Genomic DNA, 20,376 nt, shown 5'->3' with positions numbered 1-20,376 from the left:
CCAGTAATAATAGTGTTATAAAAAGAATAAATTGAAAAAAAAAAAAAAAGAATAAATTGTGCCTGCTAAATAAAGTACATTATTTTCATTCCTTTCAGCTTCGTCCTCCTCAACCTGCAGTTTACTTGTTTGTTCTAGATGTATCTCATAACGCAGTAGAAGCTGGATATTTGACAATTTTGTGCCAGTCATTGTTAGAAAATCTAGACAAGTAAGAAATTTTTTTACTCATGATGTGTGTGTACAAATATATATAAATGTGAAAAGTTTATTAGCAATTTATGGAGTTAGTTTTTAATTACAGTTTGACTTCGTTTATCTCTCACTGCAAGAGTACTTCTTGTCCACCTCAGACTAAGGGTCCTGCTTCTTCGGTTATTGCACTTTATAACATGGTATCTGAATCATAAAATTGTTTTGTTTTGTTTTTAAATTTTTTATTTACTTGACAGAGATCACAAGTAGGCAGGGAGGCAGTCAGAAAGAGAGGAGGAAGCAGGCTCCCTGCTGAGCAGAGAGCCTGATGTGGGGCTCCATCCTAGGACCCTGAGATCATGACCTGAGCTGAAGGCAGAGGCCTTAACTCACTGAGCCACCCAGGTGCCCCTTCCTTTTAGTTTCTGCTGATAACTTAGAGTTCTCATATTTTTATCCTTATTAAAGCATTTGCCCTGGTTTTAGTCACAGGTGCTTAATTCAGATAGAGCTCTAGCAGTGAGTGGCAATGGAAGACTGTGCAAAGAGATAGTTTTGAAACTGTAGAGTCAGCTTGCTGGAACAGTGTGAGGATATATAACCCTAGAAATAGGAGCCAGACCAATGAGTAACTATTTGTGAGTTAAGTCGGCTATGCAAAACCAAAAGGACAAAATTGGGAATGGAAAATCACTTAAAACATGTATATATGTTTAATTAAGCAGAAAATAGAAGCATTAGGAAAGTAAAAAAAAAAAAGGTAACCTGTTTTTGGAAAGGGGTAGTGATAACAACATTGAGAAAGGAATTTGATGTGGAGCAATTTCAGCTCAATTCTGAATTTTGAGCTTGGAATAGAGTAGATACATAGTCTCCATTCTAATTGGTAACAAACTACCCTAACACTCATTGACCTTAGAAATTTCAGAGGAACAAAGAATTGTCTGTAGAAACATCATAAATCCTGACCTATATTGGCAAGCTAAATACTTGCATTACTTGGTGCATTCTGTTCTCTGCAGTGGTTTTTGATCTTGTTTGCAGACCATCTGACTAGCCTGATCAGTCATGCATAATAGGAATAATGCTTCTTGTTTTGATCCACACTATTTTGGCATCCTCTAATATTAAAAAATATTTTTAAAATATTGCTAAAATAATATAATTATTATATATAAAATTATATAACAGCTGCTAATATAATTGGTGGTACGTAGAAACATACCTTTTTAAGATGAGGCATCCAAACAAAATGGTAATTTATTCTTTTTTGCCAAGGCATTGACTTTTGAATACTGAGTTCTAACAGAAAACTTCTAAAAGGTTGATGATAGATAAAATGTCTTGATGTTCTTAAATGTGGTTTTTATTTAAAATTTCTACATTAAAATCTGATTTACATTACATTGTCTTTTCTTGGAAAGTACTCAAATGTCATTCTTCCCTTAAACTGTTCAAACTAGGTAGATACCTCATTTTTGTAATATTGGAACTGAAAATATGAGTAGATTTTTAGTTAAAGGAGTGTGTTTTACAGGAAAGTTAGCACGAAATCTTTGGGGGTTTTTTGTTCTGTTTTGAGAGAGAGAGAGAGTGTGCGTGAGGGGGGCAGAGGAAGAGGGAGAGAAAGAGAATCCCAAGCAGGCTCCACATACCCAGCGTGGAACCCAACTCGGGGCTTGATCTCACAACCCTAAGATCATTGACCTGAGCCAAAATCAAGACAGACACCTAACTGACTGATCTACCCAGGCACCCCAGAAATCTTCGATTATCTAATCATTTCGTTTTTAGTTTTGGTTTATTATTTATGGTTCAGTTTTCTGAAATACTAACTCTAAACATGTACTTTCATCTGAAAATGGGATGTTTCATCCTTGGTCTTCTCTGATGTATGTTGGTGTAGGGAGGAATAACTTCCTGTCATCTGTGGAAAAGCACATGTAATTATTCTTAGACTTAGTTTACTATTTTATTATTTTTTAAAATAAAATATGCAACTGAAAACTTTGAATTTAAAGTTGCCCTTTTTATCCTTAGGCTTCCTGGAGATTCACGAACAAGAATAGGATTTATGACCTTCGATAGCACTATTCATTTCTACAATTTACAAGAAGGATTATCACAGCCTCAAATGTTGATTGTGTCTGATATAGATGGTAAGCAGTGAGTAAGTCTTTCTAACTATAGATTTTGGAATTGAGGCTATTTGTTTGACAGTATATCCTGTCATAATTCTGTAAGGATAATTTGTTGTACTTTGATATTTATCTTAAAAAGTTTCCTGGGTGGGGGGAAAGGTTTCCTGGGAAAAAAAATAGTTCCCTGGGAAATACTTCATTCTAAGTTTTCTGTGCCCATGTATGTACTTATACATGTGTACACACACATATAAAATGTATGCAGAGTGGATATATAAGCAGTATTATAGTGCCCATTATATATGGCCAGATAAAAACTAAGATTTTTAAATTGATGATATTCCTTTGACTTGATTTATCTGTTGATTAAAATAAATGTTCTTCCCTTTAGATGTTTTTCTACCTACACCGGATAGCTTACTTGTGAATCTATATGAGAGTAAAGAGGTGAGACAGATTTTTTTTTCTTAAAGTATAAAAATATTTCTTTTATTTCAACTGTTGACTGAAGTCTTTAACATTTGTTTACTTGGTATATAAATATCACATAGATAATGTAGATAGCGTATCTATTGACCCCTCAGTTTACAGTCCCCCAAGATAGAGTGGGATATATTATACTCCAGAATGTTTTAAAGAAGAAAATTTCCTTGCCCTCTCAGTAATTCAATTTTTAATCTTTGTTTTCCCAGCTTATAAAAGACTTATTGAATGCATTACCAAATATGTTCACCAATACAAGAGAAACACACAGTGCCCTTGGTCCTGCGCTTCAGGCTGCCTTTAAATTAATGTCTCCAACAGGTGGCCGTGTGTCTGTATTTCAGACACAGTTACCTTCCTTGGGTGCAGGACTTCTGCAGTCCAGAGAAGACCCTAATCAGAGATCAAGCACAAAGGTATTGTATATTTGGTTTCTTGGTCATATTTAAGATGGTGTTTGTACCTCTATAGACGTGTGACTATTTGTTCATTCCTCTACTTTTCTACTTCATTAATAGTAGAAACTCTGCTGAGAAGGTTTAATCAGATTATCGTTTTGTGTTGTTTTAGTTCTTGGTTTGCAAGTCATAGAAATTTAGAAATCATTTCCTCTAATCCTTTCATTTTACAGATGAGGAAAACAGATTAAACTTGCCAAAGGTTGAATAACTAATAGTAAAGATGTGACTTGATTTTCTGGCCGCAGTGCTCTTTCATGTTATACAAGAGATAATACTTACTGAATCTGAGATATTATAATTTAACATGCTCGTACTAATAAACATTTAAGTACAAAGGTAATACAAATCATTGCCTAACAAATTAAACCATCAGTAATCTTTACTGTCAAGATAATAGTGTTTGTGGGCACCCAGCTGGCCCCCTTGGTAGAGCATGCGACTCTTGATCTCAAGGTCTTGCATTTGAGCCCCACATTGCAGGTAGAGATTACTTAAAAATAAGATCTTTTTTTAAAAAGTGTTCAGTTATATAAACACGTACAAATAAGCATAATTGGGCATCATACATATACAGGATATTTTTTAATTGGCTTTTTTTTTCATTGAAAGAGAATATTGTAAGCATTTTCTGAGGTCCCTGGAAATTATCTTTAAAAAATATTTTTTGGAGGTATCTGGCTGGCTCAGTTGGAAGAGCATGCAACTCGATCTAGAGTTGTAAGCTCAAGCCCCACTTTGAGGGTAGAGATTACTAAAAAAATAAACTTTCAAAAATAAAGTAAGAAATATTTCTTAGTAAATATAAATGTACTCTATTTAATTAGTTGCCTCCTAGCTACTAAATTGTTGTCTCCAGTATTTTCACTATTAAAGGAAGACTGTGAGGCTGAATACTACTTGAGTTTTATATGAAGATTTTGTTAGAGTATTTTAATCCCTTATTTCAAATAGTAAGTGAACTGGAATCATTTTGTGCTGTGTGTAAGTTTTGTCTGACTTCAAAGAAATATTACTGCAAATAATTATGAGTATGAATTTAGCAGTTTTAATAGTACCTTAAATATTTAGCCATATATTCAGTTTTTCCTTAGGAAAAATTCCTAAAAGTAAAATTATTGGGTCAAAGAGTATAAGCTTTATTTAAGTTATTAGTGTGTTTTATTTGTGTGGGGTTTTTTTTATTTTGTTTTGTTTTATTTTATCAACTGTACCCTTAAAGACTCTCAAATCTTCTAGCCATCATTAAGTATTGTTGCTTTTTTTATTCTTCACCAATTTGCCAGGGAAGAATAGTGCCGTATTTCACTTTCATAGAAACTGCATTTCTAAGTTATTTTTCAGAAAAAGAAACTAATTTTAAAATAAATTGGGGCAAGTATATTTTTTAAACTCATCAAGTATAGCTATCACTCAGTTCCTCGATCCATTGCAGTCCATTATAGTATACTGAGGGGTTTGGAACACAGGAGGGTAGTTATGTGTTACTGAAGTCTTCAGTTTTGTTTTTTCTCATTTTAACTCCTAGAAATATTCTTTTATTTATTTATTTATTTATTTATTTGACAGAGAGAAATCACAAGTAGGCAGAGAGGCAGGCAGAGAAATAGAGGAGGAAGCAGGCTCCCCGCTGAGCAGAAAGCCCGATGCGGGGCTTGAACCCAGGACCTGGGATCATGACCTGAGCCGAAGGCAGCGGCTCAACCCACTGAGCCACCCAGGCGCCCCCTAGAAATATTCTTTATCTGCCTGGGACTCAAAAGCTTAAATGCCTGTGCTGGTTTACATATTTCTTCATATCGGAGTAAACTCTAATATAGTAATTTTACACTATAATTAAGAGGATTGAAACATTTTGTTTTGTAACGTAGGATAGTAATGAAGAACTTGGAGCCTGGCTCTTACATTTTTAACTCCTCTCGGTTGCCACCTTCTCAGCTTAAGTGTCCTTACACCAGTAGGAAAAGCTTTCTTTAACCTCTGACTCTTAAACATCTTTACGAACAGTGTACAGTGGTGGTTAACAGCACTCAATCAGGGGCCAGACTTGGCAGGTGTATCTTCCAGCATCTACCACTCAGTAACTGTGTAATCGGTCATTACTTAATCTAGTTTTTGCCTCAGTTTCCTCATCTGTAAAATGTAGGTAACTCTAATTTGCATAAAACATCTCGAACAGTGCTTTTTAAGTGCTTTATAAATATTAGCAGTTAGTACTATTTTTAAAGGATCTGTGCCAACTATCTCGACATTTAAAAAACTAACTTAGTTTGATAGGAGGATGAAGGATAGCCTTTTCGTTATTGTAAGAGAGACGTAGAAATATGTGTCCAGTGCAAGGTTTCTAGCTCTTACTTTATGACCTGTTGACTTAGGTTGTACAACATCTTGGCCCTGCAACTGATTTTTATAAGAAACTGGCTTTAGATTGCTCAGGGCAGCAGACTGCAGTGGATCTGTTCCTTTTAAGTTCACAGTATTCTGATCTTGCTTCTCTAGGTAAGGAGATATCGTCACGTTCATCTGTTTACATAAACGCTTTTAGCATGTAGTCAAATTTAAACTCTTTTTAAGAGTTCTCAACATTTGGGGGTAAAAAGCATGTGAATTAGATAGATACAATCTGTGAAAATTACCAGTAAACTGTAAAGCACTATACATATCTAAAACGCTATTACTCTTTGTTTTTAAAATCTAATTCCTTTACCATTTTGCTTAATAATAAACCTTATCACATACTTTACAAATATTTGTGTTTGCTCAGATTTATGTATTATCCTTTTGACCGCTTAGGTTTTCTCATTATGACAGATTTTGTTCATGACATAGAATCTCTTCTAGTGTTGGACAAGTAAGATATTACTGGGTATTATTACAGGATATTCTTATTTCTGTAGCTAATACTTTTTCTGTTTCTCTCTGAAGCTTGCATGTCCAAGTACTCCGCAGGGTGCATCTATTATTACCCGTCTTTCCACTATACTCACAATCCTTCACAAGCAGAAAAGTTACAAAAAGACCTAAAACGGTATCTCACAAGAAAAATTGGATTTGAAGCGGTTATGAGAATAAGGTGTACGAAAGGTATGAAATTATTAAAGATAGGCTTTATATTATATACTTTCATCAAAATTAATTACCAATGACTACCTGTAATGATCCTTCATCATGAAGAACTTTCTGCCTCATCCAGGTAGCTGTAAGCTCTTTTAAATATATGTAGTTATTGAATAATCATTGCCCAGTTTTTTAAGTAATTTGAATAAGCAAAAGTAATGTTTGCTTTATTAGGAAGAACTTAAGAGAAAGCCACATTGGAGGTGATTTTAGAAGGAGAATTAGAGGAGTAGGGAAGATTGTAAATGAAAATTGTCTGATGAATGATCTTTGCCTTCGTAATCATTCAGTTAGTCTTTACCTCAGTTTCATGTGAATGTTTGCTGAAGGGAATCTCCTCTCTAATTTTAATTCTTAAATGAGTTACACAGTAACTACCATTTGTTTCATATGAGAATGTATAAGATCAGTTATCAATACAAGTTAAATGTCTACTTTCCCTTTTATATAACCTGTATTGTTTTTTCTGAACTGGTATTTAGAACCTCTGCTAACACACCAGTCCTACTCCAGTTACCCTTTTGATTCAAAAATCAGCGACAGGTTTTACTTTAAAAAGTAACTTCAGCCTGAGATAAAGATACTTTTGTTACTTCATCTTTTATAAAAACTTTTCTCTTCCCTAGGTCTTTCAATGCACACTTTTCATGGAAACTTCTTTGTCCGTTCCACTGATTTGTTATCCCTTGCCAACATCAATCCTGATGCTGGATTTGCAGTACAACTGTCAATAGAAGAAAATTTGACAGATACTTCCTTAGTGTGCTTTCAGACAGCCCTGTTATATACATCAAGCAAAGGTAATGTTAACAGACAGGAAATAAAATCAGTAGTAGTTTTCCCCTCCTTTTACATGCTAGGGAAATGGGGAGAGAGAATGAACGAACATACAGTGGGAGATAAATGGAATTTGCATAGTTAATCAAATATGCGATTGTTTTTGTTGTTTTTTTTTTAACTCATTTTTGAATCTTTAATATCTTTTTTGACTCGTGGAAGTCATGTATTCTCAGGGTCATATGTGTCTGGTAAACTCATGCTAAATCCAGTTATGTCATCCTTAGCATTATTTTTTGCCCCATAAAATAAAAAATTCTGCCTAGCACATAAGGCCCATATTAGTTATTTGACAGTCAAGTTTTCTTTTTTTTTTTTTTTAAGATTTTATTTATTTATTTGACAGACAAAGATCACAAGTAGGCAGAGATAGAGGAGGAGGCAGGCTTCCTGCTGAGCAGAGAGCCTGATGTGGGGCTCAATCCCAGGACCCTGGGATCATGACCTGAGCTGAAGGCAGAGGCTTTAACCCACTGAATTACCCAGGGGCCCTGGCAGTCAAGTTTTCTGACATTTTACTATGTTGGATATAATTTGGAATGATCGATACTAAAATAAAAACCAGACCCTAATGTTCAGCTATATACAAAATACAGTATAGGTTCATAGTCCACAGATTTAGAGAGTGTTTTATTTTTCTTTAAAACATGTTACTTGAAGGGTACCTGGGTGACTCAGTGGGCTAAGCCTCTGCCTTCGGCTTGGGTCATGATCTCAGGGTCCTGGGATTGAGCCCTGCATTGGGCTCCCTGCTCAGCGGGGAGCCTGCTTCCCCCCTGTCTTTGCCTGCCTCCTCTCTGCCTACTTGTGATTTCTCTCTCTGTCAAATAAATAAAATATCAAAAAAAAAAAGTGTTACTTGTAACACTTTGTTTTCACATTTCAGAATCCTATGGGTGATTTAATCCAATTGGAATGGTAATTTGAATAATGTGTTGACCTGTTTGCTTTATTTTTGTCTTGGCCCAATGTGTTTCTGCAATGATGTTGCTTCCTCCTTCCGTGTAGGTGAGCGGAGAATTAGAGTGCACACGCTGTGTTTGCCAGTAGTAAGCTCACTCGCAGATGTATATGCGGGAGTGGATGTACAGGCTGCCATCTGCCTCCTGGCAAACATGGGTGAGTGAAACTGTGAAGGAACAGGTGAAAGGTGGTTTTCTGTCCTAAAAACTGAAACCTGGGCATTTTTTTTGCCCTACAAATCCCTTACTTAGAAGATATATACGTTCTCCATTTTCATTTACAGCACTGTGAATTGGACTGTTCTTATAATTCTTATTAATTCGTTAGTTTAAAAATCTTTGAGGGCTTCATAATCACTGAAAGCTGGTAACAACCAAATGTCCTTCAACTGTTAAAAGTAGGAACAAACCATGGTATGTCCATACAGTGGAAATACAACTCAGTAGTAAAAAGAAATGAACTGATGCTATGTCAGTAGACACGAAAGACTCTCACAGGCATTATGCTAAATGAAAGGAGCTCTACATTCATATGACCTTCTGGAAAAGGGAAGATTATAGGGATGAAGAACAAACAGATCATTAATTATCAGGGTTAAAGATAGTGGGATTTTTACCACAGTGAGGCAATACCACTGGATATTTTGGGGGTAATAGAACTGTTGTGTATTTTGATTATGGTAGTGATTATATGGCTGTGTGTTTGACATATAATCACTGGACAGTTACACCCAAAAACATAAATTTTATTGTGTGTAAATTTAAAAAAAAAATATTTTGGGGAATCAGTGTAACATTGAGTGTTTGGTTTTCAGTGAATTTTCTCTTGGGGCATGAAATGAACTTTATTTTTCATATAGTCCTAGAGAAAAATAGTCATTGTTATTCATTTTGGGAAAATTATAATAGCATTTACAAAAGTATGCCAATTTTTAATTATTTTTATCTATATTTCAAATTCAGTATATTATAACTGGTTGTTTTTCAATGTAGTTTTATTTTTAATACTTGAGCATATCTGTAGGCTATCTTTAGCTTAATAAAATATGTATTTAGAAGAAAATAAGTTTCACACTGATATCTGGCTTTTCACTGTCTGTGTGAGAACCTATGTTCAATTGCCCTCTTTGTTTCCTTAACCCGGGAATGCTTTGACAAAGAAGATTTCAGAGGATCACAAGGGATAACTCAGATTGTAAAACTTACATTGTTTATGCAGAAAAAAAATGATACTTTATATATGTGACTTCTACTGGAGTAACTGCACCATCCCTAGAGCTTTCTCAGATGTAAATGGTTGATACACATTCTCTAATATCAATGGCAGTTAAGTGGTTTCAGATGTAAAGAGATGAAGACAAAAAGATCCAAAATAATCTAGATCTGTTCTGATTGTGAGAATTATGCAGATTTACTTCCCAAAAATTGTGTAATGAGCAGACACTTGCAAAATGAAGGGGCAAGTAAAATGTTAGTTTTCTCTCCTAAAAGCAGAATTTTTGTTGGTTTCTTAAATAATGCATGTAAATTTTATCCCTTGTAGCATTCATGGGAGTCTGGTGGTTAAATCCATGTTCACTGTGATTGCGTTACAGCTGTTGATCGGTCTGTCTCGTCCAGCCTGTCAGATGCAAGAGATGCCTTAGTGAATGCTGTGGTGGACTCCCTGTCTGCGTATGGCTCAACGGTCTCGAATTTACAGCATTCCGCACTGATAGCACCCAGCTCCCTCAAGCTCTTTCCCCTCTACATTTTGGCACTTCTCAAACAGGTAGCTCTCTGTCTACACTGGTACATTTCATACATGTATCAGATACATTACATACCTTCTCAGTACATAGATGAAGAAATGAAATCTAGGTTTTCTGGGGTTTTTAATAATTAACTAGATAGTTTTACAACTTAGCATTGGAAAAGTTTTGAAAAACAATAGACCAGTAAAAAAAGTAAAGAAAAACAAATGATGACTGTCATGAAGCCGTATGCTCTCACTCTTCAGTATGTGAGCAGCTTGAATAATGGTGTGCTTATAGCACACTCTTAATAATGTATGTGCTTCTGGAAGGAGACTCTAAGGAGAGGATTTACTGTCCATCGAACATCTTTCCAAGTCTCAGGCACTGTAATAGTTGTTTTATATGCATCATCCTATTTAATCCTTACAGCAGCCTACAGAGGTGTTTTTTTCTGTTTTTCTTAATGATAATATAGCTTTGAGAAGCTAAATAACTAGCTCACATATCTGCCTATTGAATGTCAGAGCTGAGAATTCAATCCAGGTCTATTTGAAGGCTGTGCTTTTTCCATACTGTGATGGTATATATATTTGTTTTGATATTTGTCTATATTTATGTTTTATTTGAAAAATACGGTGTTGCTGTTGTTGTTTTATAGAAAGCATTTAGAACCGGTACAAGCACACGCCTCGATGATCGTGTATATGCCATGTGTCAGATAAAGTGTCAACCGCTCATTCATCTGATGAAAATGATTCACCCCAACCTATACAGGATAGACAGATTGACAGATGAGGTATAATTTTTTTAGTGTATTTGAAATTTTTGTAATTTAAATATATTTGAGTGTCTTGATTCTACAGCTAAGCTACTAATATATTAGTAACAATTTTTTACATCTGCTTTTTCCCTATGATAGTAATAATACATTAAATAAGGACACTAGCTATGAATTTGGTTGAATAATAGGACTGTCAGATACTGTCTGTGGTTATGGAGTTTTCAGAAATATGGGAAGTAATTCACCTTGTGATTTGGTTATAATATTTATTACAAAGTAAGTTGTAGAGTGGACCTTTCCATTTATATTTTGTAGATATTGGCTGTTCTTATTGTGATCAGAGTACAATTTTTATTTTTGTTGGGTTTCTTTTTTTTTTAAGATTTTATTTATTCATTTATTCATTTGAGAGCGAGAGAGTAAGCATGCACAAGTGGGGAAAGGGGAGGAGGGAGAAGCAGACTCCCCTGCTGAGAAGGGATCCTGCCTGACTCAGAGCTCAGTCTTGGGACTCTGGGATCATGACCTGAGCCAAAGGCAAAGCCTTAACAAGACTGAGCCAGACAGGTGTCCTGTTTTGTTTTTAATTCCAGTATAATTAATGTATAGTGTTATGTATTAGTTTCAGGTATATAATATAGTGCTTTAGTAATTCTGTATATTACTCAGTGCTCATCATGATAAATATACTCTTGATCCCCTTTATCCACCCCCCCACCCACATCCCCTCTGGTGACTGCCAGTTCTCTATAGTTAAGAGTCTGGTTTTTTGGTTTGTGTGTGTTCGTTTGTTTTGTTTCTTAAATTCCACATGTGAGTGAAATCTTAACGGTATTTGTCTTTCTCTGACTGACTTATTTCACTTAGCATTATACCATCTACATCTATCCATGGTGTGGCAAGATTTCATTCATTCTTATGGCTGAATAATTTTCCATTGTGTGTGTGTGTGTGTGTGTATACACCATTTTTTCTTTATCCATTCATCTGTTGATGGATACTTGGATTACTTCCGTACTTTGTACATATGTCTTTTTGAATTAGTGTTTTTGTATTCTTTGGGTAAATACAAATTAATAGCTCATATTGTAATTCTCTTTTTAATATTTTGAGGAACTTCCATATGGTTTTCCACAATGGCTATACCAGTTTGCATTCCCACCAAGAGCACATGAGGGTTCCTTTTTTCTCCACATACTTGCCAACATTTGTTGTTTCTTGTGTTTATTTTAGCCATTCTTACAGGAGTGAGGTGGTTACTCATGTGGTTTTGACTTGCATTTCCCTGATAAGTGATGTTGAGCATCTTTTCATGAGTCAGGTGGCCATCTGGATGTCTTTGGAGAAATGTCTGTTCATGTCTTTTGCCCATTTTTAATTGGATTATTTGGGTTTTTGTTATTGTATAAATAATAGTATAAATTCTTTATATATTTTGGATATTAAACCTTTTCAGTTTATTGGATATATCTTCTCCCATTCGGTGTGTTGTCTTTTCGTTTGGTTGATTGTTTCCTTTGCTGAGCAGAAGCTTTTTATTTTTACGTAGTCCCAGTGATTTATTTTTGCTTTCATTTCCCTCACCTTAGGAGACCTTCTAGAAAAACGTTGCTATGGCCAATGTCAGAGAAATTACTGCCAGTGCTCTCCTCTAGGATTTTTACAGCTTCAGATCACATATTTGGGTTCCAGTTTCATTCTTTTGTGTGTTGCTCTCCAGTTTCCTCAACACCATTTGTTGAGGAGCCTGTCCTTTCCCATTACATATTCTTGCCTCCTTTGTCAAAGATTAATTGACCAAATAATCATGATTTTTTTTCTGGGGTCTCTCTTCCATTCCACTGATCTATGTTTCTGTTTTTGTGCCAGTACCATACTGTTTTGATTATTATTGCTTTGTAGGATATCTTGAAATCTGGGGTTGTGATATCTCCAGTTTTGTTCTTTTTTCCAAGATTGCTTTAGCTATTTGGGGTCTTTTGTGGCTCCATACACATTTTAGGATTATTTGTTTTATTTCTCTGGAAAATACTGTGGCTATTTTGATACTGATTACATTAAATCTGCAGATTGCTTTGGGTAGTATGGACATTTCAACAATATTTATTCTCCCAACCCATGAACATGGAATAGCTTTCCATTTGTTCGTGTCATCTTCAATTTCTTCCATTAGTGTGTTACAGAGTTTTCAGAAACAGGTCTTCTACATGAGGCAAACAGGTCTTCTACATCCTTGGTTAACTTTATCCTTAGGTATTTTATTGTTTTGGGTGTAATTGTAAATGAGGTTGTTTTCTTAATTTCTCTTTCTGCTACTTAATTATTAGTGTATAGAAACACAACAGTTTTCTGTATATTGATTTTCTGTCCTGGAACCTTACCAGATTCATTTATCAGTTCTAGAATTTTTTGGTGGTGTCTTCAGGGTTTTCTTTCTTTCTTTTTTTTTTTCTTTTTTAAGATTTTATTTATTCATTTGACACACAGAGAGAGATCACAAGTAGGCAGAGAGGCAGAGAGGTCAGGGGAGCGGGTGGGAGCCAGAGGCTTAACCCACTGAGCCATCCAGGCGCCCCTTCAGGGTTTTCTGTATAGACTGTCTTGTCATCTGCAAGTAGTGAAGGTTTTACTTCTTCCTTACTGATTTGGGTGCCTTTTATTTTTGTTGTTGCTATCTGATTGCTGTGTGTAAGACTTCTAGTACAAGTGGTAAGAGTGGGCATCCTTGTCTTGTTCCTGATCTTAAGGGGAAGGTTCTCAGTTTTTCACCATTAAATATGGTGTTAGCTGCGGGTTTTTCATATATGGCCTTCATTATGTTGAGGTATGTTCTCTCTGATACAAGTGCAGTTTTGATTATATTATAAACCAGATCTGATGTCCAGCAGTTATTTTTAATATGCAAATATATAGTGTCTTTTCTTCCTAGAGTTAAAACTACTCTTTGGAATCTTCTGTATTTTGCTCCTTAAGAAATGTAAAAGAGTAGCTTGCTTTCCAGAAGATTTAATAATCGTACTTTTAACGTATCCAGATCCCAGAAGGGAAGAAAGTGGACAGATCATTTTACATATTCATGTTTTTATCTTTGTTTTTTAAAGATTTTATTTATTTATTTTAGAAAGAGAGCATGCACAAGCAGGGCGAGGGCAGAGGGAGAGGGAGAGAATCTCAAACAAACTCCTTGCTTAGCACAAGCCTCATGCAGAGCCCAACACAGGGCCCGATCTCTTGACCTGAGATCACCACTTGAGCCAAAACCGAGAGTCAGACACTTAACCAACTGAGCCACGCAGGCGCCCCATCATGTTTTTATCATTGTAACTTGAATACATTTGAGTGTCTTGATTCTATAGTCAAGGTGGTAATGTATTATCAGTAACTTTTTGCATCTTACAAAATTCTCAAGTGTCGTTTTTCAGTATTTTATAAAGAGCTAGTAGCCATTATGTTCCACACTGTGCTGATAGTTATATAAGCTCACTCCATCTTTTTTTTTTTCAGGGTGCAATACATGTTAATGACAAGGTTGTACCTCAGCCACCTCTTCAAAAATTGTCTGCAGAAAAACTGACAAGAGAAGGCGCTTTCCTTATGGACTGTGGCTCTGTAAGCACCTCTACTGATAAAGTTTAACACTGTTCCAGCGGGCAAAAGGAGAAACACGTATGATCATAGATCAGACAGTGAAAGGTGAAATAAGGAACAGAAAGGCAGTAAGTTAGTCCCTGGCACAAGAGGTCAATTTATTTTAGACTTTCTAGTTGGATATCGTTTTATTATCATGGATTATTTATTGTATGGATAATGTATACTTGATAGAAAAATAAAGAAATAAGTTCTGTCTTTAAGGATTTTACCATCTAGAATCCCAAAATTCAAAGGGACCTCAGTAGTCTATCAATTTCAACTTCTGTCCTTTGCCTGAAATGCCAGTAATAATTAGGAGTTTAGGAGAAATCACTGGGCAGGATGGTGGTGAAGGGTATCAGAATGGTCAAGATGACTTCATAACTGATACCTTTTGAGCAGGAAAAGGGTGGATGTGGGAGAGCCCATTAGTTAAAATAGACAATAACTGAAAAAGTGGATAGGAAAAATAGTCTTGGCTAAAATACTACCTTCTAAAGGGAAAAAAGATAGAAGATGGTAAAATATAGTTTATGGGAATTCTTGAAATTTAAGCTAAGAAGATATGAACCACTCTAGATTCCTGGATACAGATTCCAAATGTACCAATTACAGGTTTCCTTTTTACTTTTATGTTTGCTCTTACTTAACTGCGATCATATATTTTACCCCTTTTCTGCTTGATAGTTTTGAGAAAAGTAGCTATAAAAATTTTTAGATTAGGGAGTTTTAATATTTTGTTGTTTTTTTCATTTTAGGTTTTTTACATTTGGATTGGAAAAAGCTGTGACAATCACTTCATAGAGGATGTACTCGGGTATCCTAATTTTGCATCAATACCACAGAAAATGGTCAGTGCCTTTTACAGTTTTAAGTTTTTGTATGCTTGTTTGTTTAAAATTTTTAGTGAACTAAAATTCACACACTTCACCATTTCAGTTGTCATAAAGTATACAACTGTGGTACAATAATCACCAGTATTTTAATTTCAGACCATTTCTGTCACACACACACCCCAAAAAGAAACTGTATTCCAAATTCCCCTCCTGCTTTCCCCTGGCAACCACTAATTACCTTCTGTCTCTCTGGCATTGCCATTTCATGTTTATGGAATCCCATAATATGTGGCTTTTGTGTGTGTTTGTTTGTTTCACTTCTCATGATGTTTTTAAAGTTCATATTGTAGCATGTATGAATACTTCATTCTTTTTTATGACTAAGTAGTAATTGAACGGTTAGGCTCCATTTTTGAATCCAGTCATTCATTCATGAACATTGGGTGTTTTTCACTTTGGGGCTTTGTGAGTAGTGTTAGTATGAACAGTTCATGTGCAAGTGTTTGTGTGAACACACATTTTCGGTTCTCTTGGGTATATACCTAGGAGTAGAATTGCTGGGTCTCATGGTAAACTGTGTTTAACTTTTTGAGGAACTGCCAAAATGTTTTCCAACAACTTAACTTCTGATTTAAGTTTTTTTATTGATAATAAATGTAATTTTTTCAGTGGACATTTACTGTATGTTTATTAACCAATACCAAAGAAATATGATCCTAAAATAGTTCTCTGTAATTAATAGGAAAGGCCTACTTTACTGTTGGATATTGTAATTATGTCCTTCCTCCTGAAGTTAATTTAAAATCAATGTAATTTTTATCACATTCTGATTGTGATATTGCTATTTCAAAATCACAGTTGTTTGCAAATAGCAAACAATTGCTGTTGTCTATTTCTGTTTTTTTTTTAATTTGATACACTAATTCCAGAGTTCACTTCTAAGACTCAGCAAATGAAGTTAATAAGGAGAAGTTTGAAAAGAGGAAAAAAAGTAAGCAAATGGGAAAAGCATATGAAAAAGAAGTTCTAAATAAAATAGTAAACTTTATTTTAGTGCTGTAGTTATTTAAGCACTGTGATACTAGCATTATAAACATATAAGCAGAACAAAACAGAGGTCAGAAATGGATCTAATTCATGAAAAATAGAATGTGCTAATGAATATATTTAAAGAAAAAATACTAGAAAAATAATCTTTACTGTATTAAAATGGATAAGGCCTTTGTAAGTCAGTAATGAAAAAGATTAATAAATCTGATAGCATTAAAAACTGAAATATTTCTATGTGGTAAAATAAATAAAGCCAAAAGACAGACAACAAAATCAGAAAGTTATCTGTAGCTCAGGACTGAGAATGGGCTAATTTTTCTAGTATAAAAAGTTGTCTTACAAATCTTTCAGAAAAAGATACCCTGGTCCCTTCAGAAAAAAAGGAAAAGAAAAATGGGCAAAGGATTTGAATAGACAATTTACAGGGGGGAAATATAGTAGTAGCCTTATGAAACAATGTTCAGGCTCACTCATAATTAAGAAGATAAAATAACAGTAAGTAAAGCTTTTCTATTTAAATTTTTTTGTTTTCCATGCTGTATTTTGAGTGATTCAGTTTACTATTAATTTGGCTTTGGAAACATATAAATGTTTCCTCCCATCATATAAAATCATACACAAAAATATTTATTTCTATTTTGTAATATATATTTATTCAATTTATAAAATATATAAGAATAAACTCTTTGTCTTTAAAAAGAATCTTGCATGTAGTTTAAGTTTTTATTTTGATTCCATTTAGTTAATACACAGTGTTATATTAGTTGCAGGTGTGCAATGCAGTTCCATACACCACCAGATGCTCATCACAAGTGCTCTCCTTAACCCCCATCCCTTATTTCACCCCTCCTACCCTACCCTGGTAACCATCAGTTTGTTCTCTATAGTCTAGAGTCTCTGTGGTCAAAAGTCTGTTTCTTACTTTCCCTCTCTCTTTTTCCCCTTTGCTTGTTTGTTTTGTTTCTCAAATTCCACAGAAGAGTGAAATCATGTGGTATTTGTCTTTCTCTGATTATTTTGCTTAGCATTGTACTCTCTAGCTCCATCCATGGTGTTGGAAATGACAAGATTTCATTCTTTTTTATGGCTGAGTAATATTCCGGGGGGGGTGTATGTATATTATATATATTTATAAGTGAGAGAAACATATATATCATTTCTTCTCTAACCATTCATTAGTCAGTGGACACTTGGGCTACTTCCCTATCTTGGCTATGGTTGATGATGCTGCTATAAACAGGGATTCTTGTATCCCTTTGAATCAGTGTTTTTGTATCCTTTGGGTCAGAACCTAGTAGTGCAGTTGCTGTGTTGTAGTGTGGTTCTATTTTTAAGTTTTTGAGGAGCCTCCATACTGTTTTCCACAGTGGCTGTCTCTAGTTTGCGTTCTCACCAACAAGTACGAGAGAATTCCCGTCTCCCATCCTCACCAACACCTGTTGTTTCTTATGTTGTTGATTTCAGCCATTCTGACAGATGTGAGGTGACATCTCATTGTGGGGAGGGGGGTGTTTTTTTATATCTCATTGTAGTTTGATTTGCATTTCCCTGATGATTGGTGATGACTAACATATTTTCATGCATCTTGTTGGCCATCTGTATGTCCCTTGCCCTTAAATTTTAGGGACTAACGGAAACACACAATTCTCTGAGAATAACTGTTTTTAGAAGAGGATGGAGTCTATAACTGTTGGGTAAATTTAGAAGTTAGTGATAACCCCCTTCATTTGCATGTTTCCTTTAGATGAAACTAAAAGTACAGTACAATACCAGTGACATACTAATCATTGTGTATGTTTTATTGACTTAGATAGAAAAAATATAATATGCAGGCAAAATATCAGTGACATACTTATCATTAAACATGTGTTGGGGCCCCTGGGTGGCTCAGTCAGTTAATCATCTGACTCTTGATCTCACCTCAGGTCATGATCTCAGAGTTGTGAGATTGAACCCTGCCTTGGGCTCCACACAGGGTGTGGAACCTGCTTAAGATTTTCTCTATCCATCTCCCTTTATCTCTCCTTGCTCCCCTTCCCCCTGCTTGCGCATGTGCACACACACACTCTCTCTCTAAAAATGAATGAATGAAACATGTTTTATTAACTTACCCAGAAAAATACAAACAGATTTGTGAACAATTTGAATTTCCCCCTTTTGGTTGCTGCCTTAGGTCTGGGAATAGAGTGCTGGCAGTTGGTTGGTGGTAACGGGAATGAATCATGATTTAGTTCTAATTTTGCTACAGTCCATAAGAAAGGAAGTAATTTCCTAATTGTATTACTTTTACCAGACTCATCTTCCAGAGCTAGATACACTTTCATCAGAAAGAGCAAGATCCTTTATAACTTGGCTTAGAGACAACAGACCATTAAGCCCAGTTCTTCACGTGGTAAAGTAAGTACTTCTGTAACTTAATTATGAAATTGTCTTATCCTGTGCAGTCTGTGTGAAACTGCTTGTCTTCAGAGCAAACCTTAAATAATATTATGAAAACATATACTAATAGGAGAATGCTGTTAATTGATTAATAGCCATGTTCCATTTTCCTAAAGCCCCCTCGTGTTAGTAATTTTTTAAATATATAATTACTCTGTAATGATGTGCATTTTTAGACAAATACCCCCCTTTTTTTTTTTCATTTCAGAGATGAGAGTCCTGCCAAAACAGAATTTTTTCAACATTTGATTGAAGACCGAACAGAAGCCGCATTCTCTTACTATGAATTTTTGCTTCACATTCAGCAGCAGATTTGTAAGTGAAGTGAAATAAAATCTGAATATGAAGAAAAAGACCCATAGCCTAGGTAAAGCGTAATCTGTCAGGGAAGCACATCTAGGATATTTGAAACAAAGGCGTTTGCTGTTACAAGACAGAGTGCGTATAGTGTAGCACCCTGAGGCTTTGGCAAAAGGTGAAGGGGAAGAAAGAACTTGACAGGTTTTCTTCAGCCTGAATTAATGGTATTGATGATGCTGTTTCACCGAGTCCATTTGAATTGGTTTCTGCACATTTCCAGTAGCTCAGCAGTGCAAGCCGGCACATTTAGGTAGCTCTGTGGAATGATATGTCATAATGTCAAATTAGATCAGTTCCTTTTTCTGATAATTAATATAACTCTTCCGGACTTGAACTCTGTCTGACAAGAGATGCCAAAAGGCAGTGGTACCGTGTTACTTGTTTATATGAATTACTTTTTAACAAGGAATGATTTGTATTCATGAATTCAATATTTTCCCTGTAAAAAAAAAGGTAGCATTTCAGTACATGAACTATAGAAAAAAATATATATAATGTACATAAATGTTACATTTGTAAAGAAAATGTAAAAATGTAACTACAAAATACGAATTGCTTAAACTGTGCTGCATTGTTGGATGACAACTCCTTTTGTCACAGTTCAAGAATGAGGTTGACTAATGCGTATTATGAATTGAGTCCACAAAAGAAATACAAAACTCTTTGTAATTCTGTTAAATCTTTTATGTGGATTTATTTATGATCAGCCTACTAATTAAAAATATTTTGCTTGACAATATTTGGTGTTTTTTTGTTGTGGGGAGGGTTGGTGTTACTTTCGCATATAGGATATATTGAGTTTACCACTTGAGTTTAGTAGTATTTGAATCCATTCATTTTTATTAGTTTCTGGACATTACCAAGTACTCATTCTGTTTGTATTCTAAAAAACCAATGTCACCTTTAAAATACATATGAGTATTGACTAGGTATAATCTTAATTTGTCTTTCTCGGTTAAATTAGGCATTTTTTTCTGTACATTCGTAGCAAGAAAATTTTCATGACATATGTGACTCTTCTATTTAATTGACTGTTATGATTATCATCTTGAATTTTGAGAGTGATTTTATTCTAATGAGAAAAATCTCTCATTTGCTAACAGCATATTTAGTATAAAAACTATTAATGATCTATTAGATTGTGGAATGGAATTCTGTTTTATAACTATGAAAGTCCCATCAATTAACTTTGAAAGGAACAAGATTTTTGGTGTGTGTAGTGAGTGATTTTTACTGGTTTTGTGTTTGGTGGTATTTTCTTTAGATAAAAATAAAAGTACTCTCTCACATTCCCTGATGGAAATGAGAGGTTAAATGACTCACCCTAAATGACATTACTAATTAGTGACAG

At 34.9% G+C, this 20,376-nt stretch overlaps 1 protein-coding gene across 4 annotated transcripts in view; it reads left to right on the top strand.

The window, feature by feature from the left end:
• LOC111153827 (SEC24 homolog B, COPII coat complex component) overlaps positions 1–19,764 on the top strand; it is a 90,348-nt gene extending 70,584 nt beyond the window's left edge. For all 4 annotated transcript variants that reach the window (XM_022513110.1, XM_022513102.1, XM_022513093.1 and 1 more), the window contains 14 exons: positions 99–211; positions 2,236–2,354; positions 2,728–2,783; positions 3,029–3,235; positions 5,653–5,776; positions 6,203–6,361; positions 7,021–7,194; positions 8,240–8,350; positions 9,789–9,964; positions 10,588–10,725; positions 14,215–14,319; positions 15,099–15,191; positions 18,520–18,623; positions 18,874–19,764. In XM_022513110.1, the coding sequence (XP_022368818.1) occupies positions 99–211; positions 2,236–2,354; positions 2,728–2,783; positions 3,029–3,235; positions 5,653–5,776; positions 6,203–6,361; positions 7,021–7,194; positions 8,240–8,350; positions 9,789–9,964; positions 10,588–10,725; positions 14,215–14,319; positions 15,099–15,191; positions 18,520–18,623; positions 18,874–18,988 (1,794 nt within the window). In that variant the 3' untranslated portion in view covers positions 18,989–19,764. The remainder of the gene's footprint in view (positions 1–98; positions 212–2,235; positions 2,355–2,727; positions 2,784–3,028; positions 3,236–5,652; positions 5,777–6,202; positions 6,362–7,020; positions 7,195–8,239; positions 8,351–9,788; positions 9,965–10,587; positions 10,726–14,214; positions 14,320–15,098; positions 15,192–18,519; positions 18,624–18,873) is intronic.
• The last annotated feature ends 612 nt before the right edge of the window (positions 19,765–20,376 follow it).

The sequence above is a fragment of the Enhydra lutris genome, unplaced genomic scaffold, assembly GCF_002288905.1.
Source record: "Enhydra lutris kenyoni isolate GAN:26980312 unplaced genomic scaffold, ASM228890v2 scaffoldscaffold3, whole genome shotgun sequence".
Taxonomy (NCBI): domain Eukaryota; kingdom Metazoa; phylum Chordata; class Mammalia; order Carnivora; family Mustelidae; genus Enhydra; species Enhydra lutris.
This window is presented reverse-complemented; position numbering and strand designations above follow the sequence as displayed.